Consider the following 16,022-nt stretch of genomic DNA (forward strand, 5'->3'; position numbering starts at 1 on the left):
CGCACGCATCACCGCACGCACCACCACACGCATCACCACACGCACCACCACACGCCTCACACACACACACCACACACACACGCATCACCACACGCATCACCACACGCCTCACACACATGCACCACCACACGCCTCACACACACACACCACACACACACGCATCACCACACACACCACACACACACGCATCACCACACGCACCACCACACGCCTCACACACATGCACCACCACACGCCTCACACACACGCACCACCACACGCATCACCGCACGCACCACACGCATCACCGCACGCACCACACGCATCACCGCACGCACCACCACACGCCTCACACACACGCACCACCACACGCACCACCACACGCATCACCGCACGCACCACCACACGCATCACCACAGGCATCACCACACGCATCACCGCACGCACCACCACACGCATCACCGCACGCACCACCACACACCTCACACACACGCATCACCGCACGCACCACACGCATCACCGCACGCACCACCACACGCCTCACACACACGCATCACCGCACGCACCACCACACGCATCACCGCACGCACCACCACACGCATCACCGCACGCACCACACGCCTCACCGCACGCACCACCACACGCATCACCGCACGCACCACCACACGCATCACCACACGCCTCACCGCACGCACCACCACACGCATCACCGCACGCACCACCACACGCATCACCACACGCCTCACCGCACGCACCACCACACGCATCACCGCACGCACCACCACACGCATCACCGCACACACCACACGCATCACCGCACGCATCACCACACGCCTCACACACACGCATCACCGCACGCATCACCACACGCATCACCACACGCCTCACACACACGCATCACCGCACGCACCACCACACGCATCACCGCACACACCACACGCATCACCGCACGCATCACCACACGCCTCACACACACGCATCACCGCACGCATCACCACACGCACCACCGCACGCATCACCGCACGCATCACCACACGCATCACCACACGCCTCACACACACGCATCACCGCACGCATCACCACACGCACCACCACACGCCTCACACACACGCATCACCGCACGCACCACCACACGCATCACCGCACACACCACACGCATCACCGCACGCATCACCACACGCCTCACACACACGCACCACCACACGCCCCACCACACGCACCACCACACGCACCACCACACGCATCACCACACGCACCACCACACGCATCACCACACGCACCACCACACGCATCACCACACGCATCACCACACGCCTCACCACACGCATCACCACACGCATCACCGCACGCATCACCACACGCATCACCACACGCATCACCACACGCATCACCGCACGCACCACCACACGCATCACCACACGCATCACCGCACGCACCACCGCACGCATCACCGCACGCATCACCACACGCACCACCGCACGCATCACCGCACGCACCACCACACGCCTCACACACACGCCTCACACACACGCATCACCGCACGCACCACCACACGCATCACCGCACGCACCACCACACGCATCACCACACGCATCACCGCACGCACCACACGCCTCACCGCACGCACCACCACACGCATCACCGCACGCACCACCACACGCATCACCACACGCCTCACCGCACGCACCACCACACGCATCACCGCACGCACCACCACACGCATCACCACACGCCTCACCGCACGCACCACCACACGCATCACCGCACGCACCACCACACGCATCACCGCACACACCACACGCATCACCGCACGCATCACCACACGCCTCACACACACGCATCACCGCACGCATCACCACACGCCTCACACACACGCATCACCGCACGCACCACCACACGCCTCACACACACGCATCACCGCACGCACCACCACACGCATCACCGCACACACCACACGCATCACCGCACGCATCACCACACGCCTCACACACACGCACCACCACACGCCCCACCACACGCACCACCACACGCACCACCACACGCATCACCACACGCACCACCACACGCATCACCACACGCACCACCACACGCATCACCACACGCATCACCACACGCCTCACCACACGCATCACCACACGCATCACCGCACGCATCACCACACGCATCACCACACGCATCACCACACGCATCACCACACGCATCACCGCACGCACCACCGCACGCATCACCGCACGCATCACCACACGCACCACCGCACGCATCACCGCACGCATCACCACACGCATCACCACACGCATCACCGCACGCACCACCACACGCATCACCACACGCATCACCGCACGCACCACCGCACGCACCACCACACGCACCACCACACGCATCACCACACGCATCACCACACGCACCACCACACGCATCACCACACGCCTCACCACACGCATCACCGCACGCACCACCGCACGCACCACCACACGCATCACCACACGCATCACCACACGCACCACCACACGCATCACCGCACGCACCACCGCACGCACCACCACACGCACCACCACACGCATCACCACACGCATCACCACACGCACCACCACACGCATCACCACACGCACCACCACACGCATCACCACACGCATCACCGCACGCACCACCACACGCACCACCGCACGCATCACCGCACGCATCACCGCACGCACCACCGCACGCATCACCACACGCATCACCGCACGCACCACCGCACGCACCACCACACGCACCACCACACGCATCACCACACGCATCACCACACGCACCACCACACGCATCACCACACGCCTCACCACACGCATCACCGCACGCACCACCGCACGCACCACCGCACGCACCACCACACGCATCACCACACGCATCACCACACGCATCACCGCACGCACCACCGCACGCACCACCACACGCATCACCACACGCATCACCACACGCACCACCACACGCACCACCACACGCACCACCGCACGCACCACCACACGCACCACCACACGCATCACCACACGCATCACCACACGCATCACCACACGCACCACCACATGCACCACCACACGCATCACCGCACGCACCACCACACGCATCATCACACGCATCACCACACGCCTCACCACACGCCTCACACACACGCACCACCACACGCATCACCACACGCATCACCACACGCATCACCGCACGCATCACCACACGCATCACCGCACGCATCACCACACGCATCACCACACGCACCACCACACGCATCACCACACGCATCACCACACGCACCACCACACGCATCACCGCACGCACCACCACACGCATCACCGCACGCATCACCACACGCCTCACCACACGCCTCACACACACGCACCACCGCACGCACCACCACACGCACCACCACACGCATCACCGCACGCACCACACGCATCACCGCACGCACCACACGCATCACCGCACGCACCACCACACGCATCACCACACGCATCACCACACGCATCACCGCACGCACCACACGCATCACCGCACGCACCACCACACGCATCACCACACGCATCACCACACGCATCACCGCACGCACCACACGCATCACCGCACGCACCACCACACGCATCACCACACGCATCACCACACGCATCACCGCACGCATCACCACACGCACCACCACACGCATCACCACACGCATCACCACACGCATCACCGCACGCATCACCACACGCACCACCACACGCACCACCACACGCATCACCACACGCATCACCACACGCACCACCACACGCAGCACCACACGCACCACCACACGCACCACCACACGCATCACCACACGCACCACCACACGCATCACCACACGCACCACCACACGCACCACCACACGCACCACCACACGCACCACCACACGCACCACCACACGCATCACCACACGCATCACCGCACGCATCACCGCACGCACCACCACACGCATCACCACCCGCATCACCACACGCATCACCGCACGCATCACCACACGCACCACCACACGCATCACCACACACATCACCACACGCATCACCACACGCACCACCACACGCACCACCACACGCACCACCACACGCACCACCACACGCATCACCACACGCACCACCACACGCACCACCACACGCATCACCACACGCATCACCACACGCCTCACCACACGCATCACCACACGCACCACCACACGTATCACCACACGCCTCACACACACGCACCACCACACGCACCACCACACGCATCACCACACGCACCACCACACGCACCACCACACGCATCACCACACGCATCACCACACGCCTCACCACACGCACCACCACACGCACCACCACACGCATCACCGCACGCACCACCACACGCCTCACACACACGCACCACCACACGCATCACCGCACGCCCCACCACACGCATCACCACCCGCATCACCACACGCATCACCGCACGCATCACCACACGCACCACCACACGCATCACCACACACATCACCACACGCATCACCACACGCACCACCACACGCACCACCACACGCACCACCACACGCACCACCACACGCATCACCACACGCACCACCACACGCACCACCACACGCATCACCACACGCATCACCACACGCCTCACCACACGCATCACCACACGCATCACCACACGCACCACCACACGTATCACCACACGCCTCACACACACGCACCACCACACGCACCACCACACGCATCACCACACGCACCACCACACGCACCACCACACGCACCACCACACGCACCACCACACGCATCACCACACGCACCACCACACGCACCACCACACGCATCACCACACGCACCACCACACGCACCACCACACGCATCACCGCACGCACCACCACACGCCTCACACACACGCACCACCACACGCATCACCGCACGCCCCACCACTCGCCTCACACACACATCACCACACGCACCACCACTCGCTTCACACACCTCCGGGTCAAAGGTCAGGCAAAAAAACATCATATTTGGGAGAAAATGAACATTGTGTCACCTTGTGTGTGTGAGACTGTTATATATATATATATATATATATATATATATATAGTGTGTGTGTGTGTGTGTTTTCTGCAGGTGGACTTTGCCAACAGGTTTGTCGGGGGGGGAGTGACCGGTTCTGGTCTGGTTCAGGAGGAAATCCGTTTCCTGATAAACCCGGAGCTGATCGCTGCTCGCCTCTTCACTGAAGCTCTGGAGGACAACGAGTGTCTGATCATCACAGGTAGAACAAACACAGAAGAACACGCTGAGATCCCTGTGGAGTGTGTGTTCAGACTGTAATCAGCACTCAAACCTTCAGACCCGCTGAGACTCAATCAGTCTGTGTGTGTGATTGCTGTCTGTCCCTGACGCTGCTTGCATGTGATGGTGACGTTCTGCAAAAACCCTTCATTTCTGAAGTGCTCGTAAAGGCCGTCAGTGTCTTCTGACATTTGTGTTAGCAATGATCAGGGTTTTATTTTGTATTTTTTTCCCATTTACATGTAGTTTTAAAGGGTTCCTCCTGTTCCAACTAAAATGGAACTGTGATGAATGATTCCAGGAAAATTGGCTGATATTTCAAAGTTTTTACTTGCTTGCACTGCGTTCTCTGCGTGATCTGAACCCGTATGCGTGAATAAGCAGCTTCATTGACCCGTGAGAACGGCTCTGGTGTGTGTTCTCATGAGACGCGTTCTCCACAGCTGTTAAAGCACCTTCTCTTAATCACTAAAATGGTGTAAGAAAGAAGTTTGCGTTGATGTTCCAGAATGCTGATGTCTGCAAAAATCCTTCATTTCTTAAGTGCTCATAAAGGTTGCAGTGTGTGTGTGTGTGTGTGTCTCAGTGTCCTCAGATGGTTCAGTCAGCTACACACACACATCAGTGTAACTCATAACGCTTCGTCTGCTGCTCTTCATCACAGTCGTGTTCTGAAGGAGGAAACACTAGAAGGCGGGTGTTTGCACTAATGTAGCGTTGAGAATCTTCAGCATTAACACACACACACACACACACACACGACAGACCTGTTTCGGCCTCCTCGTCGACTGAGTAGCAGAAGGACTCGTTGTCCTCTTCCAGTATTCTTGGCTCGGCTGTCCGTCATCTTGTCTCCATGGAGTCACCTGTAGGCTCCGCCCTTCAGGCCCCGCCCCCCGGTCATCTCGTCTCCATGGTGTCACCTTCAGGCCCCGCCCCCCGGTCGTCTAGTCTCCATGGAGTCACCTTCAGGCCCCGCCCCCCGGTCATCTCGTCTCCATGGAGTCACCTTCAGGCCCCGCCCCCCGGTCATCTTGTCTCCATGGAGTCACCTTCAGGCCCCGCCCCCCTCCCGCCACTTACAGCTCTTAACTTTATTACAGTCCTGCAGAATTAATTATGGCTCTAAGAGCCGACTGGAGTCGCTGGGCTAATGCTAATGCACCGGGCCACGACATCTCCTCTATTACAGCGTCTCTCTCTCTCTCTCTCTCTCTCTCTCTCTCTCCCCCACACTATCTCTAAAATCATATTCCCCGCTCGGCTCTCAGACATCGATGGGTAAAATGGATCTTGTAGCTGTACAGAAATTTGCCAAAGTGGCTTCGGTTAATTGAATTGCGGCTGATTGCGGAGCGTCTGCCCTGTCAGGCTTCAGTGAGAGATGGAGATCAGTGACTCACCGATGCGGATCTGCAGCCAGAACACACACACACAAACACACGACAGGAACGTCCCAGTCGCTGCAGGAATCACATACACACACACACACACGACAGGAACGTCCCTGTTGCTGCAGGAATCATGAACGCTGCTGTTTCTCCTCAGCTCACACACACACACACACGGGTCCGGATTTGTAAAGTCTCTCTGAATCTCTAGAAAATGATTTGAATCGTTTTAATCGCAGGCCGTCTCTGAATAAAGCTGGTGTTTGAGACAAAGGCCTGACATTAAACCTGAGACGATGATGATGAAGATGATGAAGATGATGATGCTCTCGAGGGGATGATGAAGATGAACCGATGCTCAGTTTAGCCGATGCTCAGATGAGATGCATCAGTGACCTTTAATCTGTCAGAGACTCCAGCATCGGTCACTGAAGACGCTTCAGAAACACACAAAGCCCAGACTCCTTCTGAAGGTCACATGAGCAGGAATTCTTCCCAGCAGGAATGCGTTAATCTCATTTCCTCTCCAATAAAGACAATGAGCTTATCTGTGGTTCTGCGGTTCTGCGGTTCGGGTCGATGCTGGGCGGACCCGCCGCTGCTGCTGCCAGGAGTCTCTGATCCGATTAGACTCTCAGTTCCTCTACGTCAGGTGATCGACTGATCGTGCCACCGCTGCTGTGTGTGTGTGTTATTATACACATGCATATTATGTGTTCAGTCTATAGGTATGCGCGTAATAATATATTTTTGCGCAGGCGTGTATTCTTTCTTTATAAATTGACCTTAACAAATTTCTTGTCTGGCAGCATAATACAGCATTTTTAGTCGCCAGCAGTTGAGTTTGATATTCTAGGTCAGTGATTCCCAACCATGTTCCTGGAGGCCCCCCAGCACTGCACATTTTGCATTTCTCAAACACACCTGATTCAGGTCATCAGCTCATTAGTAGAGACTCCAAGACCTGAAATGGGTGTGTCAGACAAAGGAGAGATTGAAAATGTGCAGTGTTGGGGGGCCTCCAGGAACGTGCTTGGGAACCACTGTTCTAGGTATTATCAACTAGCCAGAATTTTGAGATCGCAGTGGACGTGAAGGACTATAATGCGTTAAGAGCTCGCTCAAGTACTGGGGAGCTAAACCATTTAGTGCTTTGTAAGTAATCTGCAATATGGTCATACTTCCTGGTTCTGGTAATAACTCGAGCGACTGCGTTTTGGACCAGCTGGAGTTTGTTGATTATGCGTGCAGGGCAACCACCCAGTAGAGCATTACAGTAATCTAGCCTTGATGTCATGAACTCATGAACTAACTGTTCCGCATTTGTCATGGAGAACATGTCATAATTTAGATATATTTTTAAGATGGAAGAATGCGGTTTTACAGATGCTAGACTAGTGACATTCAAATGAAAGATTGCTATCAAAGAGCACACACACACACACACACACACACACACACCCAGGTTCCTAACCGACGACGAAGACTTGGCAGAGCAGCCATCAAGTGTTAGGCGGTATTCTAGGTTATTACGTGAGGAGGTTTTTGGTCCAATCATTAGAAATTCTGTTTATTTTTATTTTATTTTTTTAATTAAGTAGTTGGACATTTTTATATCAGCCATGCATTCCGTTAATTTTGTGAATTGGTAAGTTTCGTCGGGGTGCGAAGAGATATAGAGCTGAGTATCATCAGCATAACAGTGAAAACTAATGCCATGCTTCCTAATGATATCTCCCAAGGGTAGCATGTACAGAGTGTGTGTGTGTGTGTGTGTGTGTGTGTGTGTGTGTGTGTAGCATGTACAGAGTGAACAGCAGCGGTCCTAGTACTGAGCCTTGTGGTACGCCATACTGAACTTGTGATCGAAAAGACACCTCTTTATTTACTGCTACAAACTGATAATTGTCAGATAAGTACGATGTCAGGCACTGTGATTTGCTCTGGCCCCCTTCCTGTTTGAAGGAGTGATGAGATACTTAGTAGACTGTCCTCACTCAATGGCTGGCTGGCGAAGTGGTGTCCACAGAATAATATAGGTGTCATAGACAATTGGAAAAGTTGTTAGGGAAGACCTGACCTGTTGAAAAGAGTTGGTATTCATCCCTCCTGGGATGGTGCTGCTCTTCTCTCTAGTAATATGGCACATAGTCTTAGAGCTCAAACATGACAATCTGGGGCTCAGGTCAGGAAGCAGACAGACTGGCTAAACCGACCGTCTGCCAGCTGTCTCACGTCACCAAGGTCAGATAAATCCCATCACATAGAGGCTCTTTCACCTAGATATCATCACATAGTTTCATGATGACTGTTTTCAGACAGGTTTCCCGTCGTCACAGACAGTGCTTCGCAGTAATAAACAGGAGAATAACTCAATGTTGTAAAGTTAATTAATTCTGAAAGTATAATGCTGCTCTAAATACGTTATAGTCGTTATTCAGCTCAAGTATGAATATGACTCTGTTGTATTAACAGGAACAGAGCAGTTCAGCAGATACTCGGGATACTCACACACCTACCGATGGGACGGTAACCATGACGACCAGACGCCAAGGTGATGCCGACGTGCGACTCGTCTGACTGTGAGTGTGTGTTCTCAGAGACGCTGATGCGCGTGTGTGTCCGCAGGGACGAGTGGCAGCGCAGGGTCACGGAGGTCGTCGCCATCGACGCCCTGCATTACAAGAACTTCCTGCAGCAGTTTCTCCCCGACAACATGACCAGAGAACTCAACAAGGTCAATCACACGATATCACTCATCATAATCACGAAATATCCCACATCATCTGTGCAATAAGAGATAAAGCCCCTGATCATGTGACGAGACTCGGTTCGCAGCTGTAAACTGGTCTGGTTTATTCCTGCATTATTAACGCGAGCGGATGAACAGCAGGGCGTCTGTTTCTGTGTTTGATGTGTCGCTTTAATCATCTGCACTTCACTGGAAACTATAATTGCCGTTTCCTTTCTAACCTAATTAATGATGAATTCATATTTGTATTGTTGTGGACAAACAGAGTAAATAAGCATTAATGATTGATTGATTGCAGATTGTAGAGCTGTTAGCATTGTCCATTAAATTTAAATGGTGAATGAATCTGTTGCAGAGACATTCAATAAACCTGATCCACGAGGGACAGATAATAAAACATATCCTTACAGATATAAGTGTGAAGATCTGCTCACTGAATGAGACTCAGCTGAGGTTCGGTCCGGTTCAGCGATGGTCACTCATGATCTCTCTCTCTCCTCTCTCCCTCTCTCTCTCTCTCTCTCTCTCTGTCTTCACAGGCCTTCTGTGGTTTCGCTCGTCCTGGAGTCGAGTCAGAGAATCTGTCGGCCGTTGCGACGGGAAACTGGGGATGTGGAGCGTTTGGAGGAGACACTCGTCTCAAAGGTTCGACTGAAAGCCTGAAATCAAGAGCTATATGTTTCTATCCTAAACACCACGTGTTATTGGGAACAAATGAACTCTCGTTTTTACTGAAGAGCATCTGTCTCTCCTCTATTGATCCTCATACAGTTTCTCATTAGCGAGAGAGTAAACGGCTCTAACTCACACTGTTATTCACACTTGCGTCTGACATCATCAGATCCGTGTGGCTTCGCTCAGAATTCAGATGAAGAGTGTGTGTGGGGATATTTGTTATTGCTATCGGCTGTTGTTCTCAACGTGTGTGTGTGTGTGTGTGTGTGTGTGTGTCTCTCTCTGTGTGTGTGTGTGTGTGTGTGTGTGTGTAGCTGTTCTTCAGATGATGGCTGCAGCAGAAGCGGAGCGTGATTTGATGTACTTCACGTTTGGAGACGTGGATCTGCTCAGAGACGTCCGGCGCATCCACACACACTTCACACACCGTCACGCCAGCGTAGGTAAGACACACCTGAGATCACAGGAGCATCGGATGCTGGACATCATATTTGTGCAGGTTTTCATCAGTCAATTTCCTCCTCTGTTGTGCAGGATCCGTGTTCAACATGTTGCAGCAATACTATGAGCGTGTGATTAAGGAAACATCAAGAGCAAAACCTCAGGAAACACTTTACAGCTTCCTCTCTGAACACCTCTGACCTCCGACCCCAGCAGTTCTGACCCCTGACCCCAGCATCTCTGAACTCTGATCCCGGCAGCTCTGACCCCTGACCCCAGCAGCTCTGAACTCTGACCCCAGCATCTCTGACCCCTGACCGCTGACCCCAGCAGTTCTGACCCCTGACCCCAGCAGCTCTGACCTCTGAATGACCCTAGTAGCTCTGAACTCTGACTGACCCCAGCATCTCTGACCTCTGAATGACCCCAGCATCTCTGACCTCTGAATGACCCCAGCAGCTCTGACATCTGAATGACCACAGCAGCTCTGACCTCTGAATGACCCCAGCAGCTCTGACCTCTGAATGACCCCAGCAGCTCTGACCTCTGAATGACCCCAGCATCTCTGACCTCTGAATGACCCCAGCAGCTCTGACATCTGAATGACCCCAGCATCTCTGACCTCTGAATGACCCCAGCAGCTCTGACCTCTGAATGACCCCAGCAGCTCTGACATCTGAATGACCCCAGCATCTCTGACCTCTGAATGACCCCAGCAGCTCTGACCTCTGAATGACCCCAGCAGCTCTGACATCTGAATGACCCCAGCAGCTCTGACCCCTGACTGACCCCAGCAGCTCTGACCCCTGACTGACCCCAGCAGCTCTGACATCTGAATGACCCCAGAAGCTCTGACATCTGACTGACCCCAGCAGCTCTGACCTCTGAATGACCCCAGAAGCTCTGACATCTGAATGACCCCAGCAGCTCTGAACTCTGACTGACCCCAGCAGCTCTGAACTCTGAATGACCCCAGAAGCTCTGACATCTGAATGACCCCAGCAGCTCTGAACTCTGACTGACCCCAGCAGCTCTGCCCCCTGACTGACCCCAGCAGCTCTGACCTCTGAATGACCCCAGAAGCTCTGACATCTGAATGACCCCAGCAGCTCTGAACTCTGACTGACCCCAGCAGCTCTGACCTCTGAATGACCCCAGCAGCTCTGACCTCTGAATGACCCCAGCAGCTCTGACCTCTGAATGACCCCAGTAGCTCTGACCCCTGACTGACCCCAGAAGCTCTGACCCCTGACTGACCCCAGCAGCTCTGACCCCTGACCCCAGCAGCTCTGACCCCTGACCCCAGCAGCTCTGACACCTGAATGACCCCAGCAGCTCTGACCTCTGAATGACCCCAGTAGCTCTGACCCCTGACTGACCCCAGAAGCTCTGACCCCTGACTGACCCCAGCAGCTCTGACCCCTGACCCCAGCAGCTCTGACCCCTGAATGACCCCAGTAGCTCTGAACTCTGACCCCTGACTGACCCCAGCAGCTCTGACCCCTGAATGACCCCAGTAGCTCTGAACTCTGACCCCTGACTGACCCCAGCAGCTCTGACCCCTGAATGACCCCAGTAGCTCTGAACTCTGACCCCAGCAGCTCTGACCCCTGAATGACCCCAGTAGCTCTGAACTCTGACCCCAGCAGCTCTGCCCCCTGAATGACCCCAGTAGCTCTGAACTCTGACCCCAGAAGCTCTGACTCCTGACTGACCCCAGCAGCTCTGACCCCAGCAGCTCTGACCCCTGACTGACTCCAGTAGCTCTGAACTCTGACCCCAGAAGCTCTGACCCCTGACTGACCCCAGCAGCTCTGAACTCTGACCCCAGAAGCTCTGACCCCTGACTGACCCCAGCAGCTCTGACCCCTGACTAACCCCAGTAGCTCTGAACTCTGACCCCAGAAGCTCTGACCCCTGACTGACCCCAGCAGCTCTGACCCCTGACTGACCCCAGTAGCTCTGAACTCTGACCCCAGCAGCTCTGAACTCTGACTGACCCCAGCAGCTCTGCCCCCTGACCCCAGCAGCTCTGACCCCTGACTGACCCCAGCAGCTCTGACCCCTGACTGACCCCAGCAGCTCTGACCCCTGACTAACCCCAGTAGCTCTGAACTCTGACCCCAGCAGCTCTGACCCCTGACTGACCCCAGCAGCTCTGACCCCTGACTGACCCCAGTAGCTCTGAACTCTGACCCCAGTAGCTCTGAACTCTGACCCCAGCAGCTCTGAACTCTGACCCCAGCAGCTCTGACCCCTGACTGACCCCAGCAGCTCTGACCCCTGACTGACCCCAGCAGCTCTGCCCCCTGACCCCTGAAGCTCTGACCCCTGACTGACCCCAGCAGCTCTGACCCCTGACTGACCCCAGCAGCTCTGCCCCCTGACCCCAGCAGCTCTGACCCCTGACTGACCCCAGCAGCTCTGACCCCTGACTGACCCCAGTAGCTCTGAACTCTGACCCCAGCAGCTCTGCCCCCTGACCCCAGCAGCTCTGACATGTCTCCTGAATTGTTTTCTGTAGCTCTGACATCACTGAATGAGCCTCAATAAATCTGTTTTAATAGTTTGTCAGCTGTGTGTTGTGCTTCTGCGTGTGCGGGTCCAGAGATGAAAGCCGCCGGACCCGCTGGGTTTGATCGACTGAGCCGCTCGCTGGCAGAACCCAGGCTTTGTAGCGCACAGATTTCAAACGCGCATCTGCGCTCGGTGTGTGTCCCTGAATGAGTTTGACCTTTGAAGCTCACACAGTCAGTATGAATGTCAAACACGCCAGAAGCTCAACCAGTCTCACAGATGGATTAAATCGTTACCAATTGAATCGTTCTTGCTCTTACTAAGAAGAGTATTTTAAAATAGAAAATCATATGTCTGATAAAACTCAAGATTTAACGTTGAGTTTGTTTGATTTGCATCTCAATCTTTCTACGGCGTATGAATCAGATCTTTTGCTGTAAATCCCACAGTGAAGCTTTGACCCTTGCTGAAGGATCCTGCAGTTTCTCCAGCTCCGGGAATAACAGCTCATCGAGTGTGTTTCGTGTGCGGAGAGATGAGTGTGTTTCGTGTGCGGAGAGATGAGTGTGTTTCGTGTGCGGAGAGATGAGTGTGTATCGTGTGCGGAGAGATGAGTGTGTATCGTGTGCGGAGAGATGAGTGTTTCGTGTGCGGAGAGATGAGTGTGTATCGTGTGCGGAGAGATGAGTGTGTATCGTGTGCGGAGAGATGAGTGTGTATCGTGTGCGGAGAGATGAGTGTTTCGTGTGCGGAGAGATGAGTGTGTTTCGTGTGCGGAGAGATGAGTGTGTATCGTGTGCGGAGAGATGAGTGTTTCGTGTGCGGAGAGATGAGTGTGTATCGTGTGCGGAGAGATGAGTGTGTTTCGTGTGCGGAGAGATGAGTGTGTATCGTGTGCGGAGAGATGAGTGTGTTTCGTGTGCGGAGAGATGAGTGTGTATCGTGTGCGGAGAGATGAGTGTGTATCGTGTGCGGAGAGATGAGTGTGTATCGTGTGCGGAGAGATGAGTGTGTATCGTGTGCGGAGAGATGAGTGTGTATCGTGTGCGGAGAGATGAGTGTTTCGTGTGCGGAGAGATGAGTGTGTTTCGTGTGCGGAGAGATGAGTGTGTATCGTGTGCGGAGAGATGAGTGTTTCGTGTGCGGAGAGATGAGTGTGTTTCGTGTGCGGAGAGATGAGTGTGTTTCGTGTGCGGAGAGATGAGTGTGTATCGTGTGCGGAGAGATGAGTGTATCGTGTGCGGAGAGATGAGTGTGTTTCGTGTGCGGAGAGATGAGTGTTTCGTGTGCGGAGAGATGAGTGTGTTTCGTGTGCGGAGAGATGAGTGTTTCGTGTGCGGAGAGATGAGTGTTTCGTGTGCGGAGAGATGAGTGTGTTTCGTGTGCAATGAGTGTGTTTCGTGTGCGGAGAGATGAGTGTGTATCGTGTGCGGAGAGATGAGTGTGTATCGTGTGCGGAGAGATGAGTGTGTATCGTGTGCGGAGAGATGAGTGTTTCGTGTGCGGAGAGATGAGTGTGTTTCGTGTGCGGAGAGATGAGTGTGTATCATGTGCGTAGAGATGAGTGTGTATCATGTGCGGAGAGATGAGTGTGTTTCGTGTGCGGAGAGATGAGTGTGTTTCGTGTGCGGAGAGATGAGTGTGTATCATGTGCGGAGAGATGAGTGTGTTTCGTGTGCGGAGAGATGAGTGTGTATCGTGTGCGGAGAGATGAGTGTGTTTCGTGTGCGGAGAGATGAGTGTGTATCGTGTGCGGAGAGATGAGTGTTTCGTGTGCGGAGAGATGAGTGTTTCGTGTGCGGAGAGATGAGTGTTTCGTGTGCGGAGAGATGAGTGTGTTTCGTGTGCGGAGAGATGAGTGTGTATCGTGTGCGGAGAGATGAGTGTGTTTCGTGTGCGGAGAGATGAGTGTGTATCGTGTGCGGAGAGATGAGTGTGTTTCGTGTGCGGAGAGATGAGTGTGTATCGTGTGCGGAGAGATGAGTGTGTTTCGTGTGCGGAGAGATGAGTGTGTTTCGTGTGCGGAGAGATGAGTGTGTTTCGTGTGCGGAGAGATGAGTGTGTATCGTGTGCGGAGAGATGAGTGTTTCGTGTGCGGAGAGATGAGTGTATCGTGTGCGGAGAGATGAGTGTGTTTCGTGTGCGGGGAGATGAGTGTGTATCGTGTGCGGAGAGATGAGTGTGTTTCGTGTGCGGAGAGATGAGTGTGTATCGTGTGCGGAGAGATGAGTGTGTTTCGTGTGCGGAGAGATGAGTGTGTATCGTGTGCGGAGAGATGAGTGTATCGTGTGCGGAGAGATGAGTGTGTTTCGTGTGCGGAGAGATGAGTGTTTCGTGTGCGGAGAGATGAGTGTGTTTCGTGTGCGGAGAGATGAGTGTATCGTGTGCGGAGAGATGAGTGTGTATCGTGTGCGGAGAGATGAGTGTTTCGTGTGCGGAGAGATGAGTGTGTTTCGTGTGCAATGAGTGTGTTTCGTGTGCGGAGAGATGAGTGTTTCGTGTGCGGAGAGATGAGTGTGTATCGTGTGCGGAGAGATGAGTGTGTATCGTGTGCGGAGAGATGAGTGTGTATCGTGTGCGGAGAGATGAGTGTGTATCGTGTGCGGAGAGATGAGTGTGTATCGTGTGCGGAGAGATGAGTGTGTTTCGTGTGCGGAGAGATGAGTGTGTTTCGTGTGCGGAGAGATGAGTGTGTATCGTGTGCGGAGAGATGAGTGTGTATCGTGTGCGGAGAGATGAGTGTGTATCGTGTGCGGAGAGATGAGTGTGTTTCGTGTGCGGAGAGATGAGTGTTTCGTGTGCGGAGAGATGAGTGTGTTTCGTGTGCGGAGAGATGAGTGTGTATCGTGTGCGGAGAGATGAGTGTGTATCGTGTGCGGAGAGATGAGTGTGTATCGTGTGCGGAGAGATGAGTGTGTATCGTGTGCGGAGAGATGAGTGTGTATCGTGTGCGGAGAGATGAGTGTGTATCGTGTGCGGAGAGATGAGTGTGTATCG

At 54.4% G+C, this 16,022-nt stretch overlaps 1 protein-coding gene across 1 annotated transcript; it reads left to right on the plus strand.

Moving 5' to 3' along the window:
* Nucleotides 1-5,066: 5,066 nt before the first annotated feature.
* Nucleotides 5,067-10,746, plus strand: LOC130076558 (poly(ADP-ribose) glycohydrolase). Its single transcript, XM_056241677.1, has 6 exons — nt 5,067-5,229; nt 9,116-9,194; nt 9,269-9,377; nt 9,932-10,037; nt 10,382-10,510; nt 10,602-10,746. Exons 3-6 carry the CDS (start codon nt 9,357-9,359, stop codon nt 10,706-10,708), a joined length of 363 nt encoding a protein of 120 aa, XP_056097652.1. The 5' UTR covers nt 5,067-5,229; nt 9,116-9,194; nt 9,269-9,356; the 3' UTR covers nt 10,709-10,746.
* The last annotated feature ends 5,276 nt before the right edge of the window (nt 10,747-16,022 follow it).

This window comes from Rhinichthys klamathensis, unplaced genomic scaffold, assembly GCF_029890125.1.
Source record: "Rhinichthys klamathensis goyatoka isolate OS25496 unplaced genomic scaffold, OSU_Roscu_1.1 h1tg000661l_1, whole genome shotgun sequence".
Taxonomy (NCBI): Eukaryota; Metazoa; Chordata; class Actinopteri; order Cypriniformes; family Leuciscidae; genus Rhinichthys; species Rhinichthys klamathensis.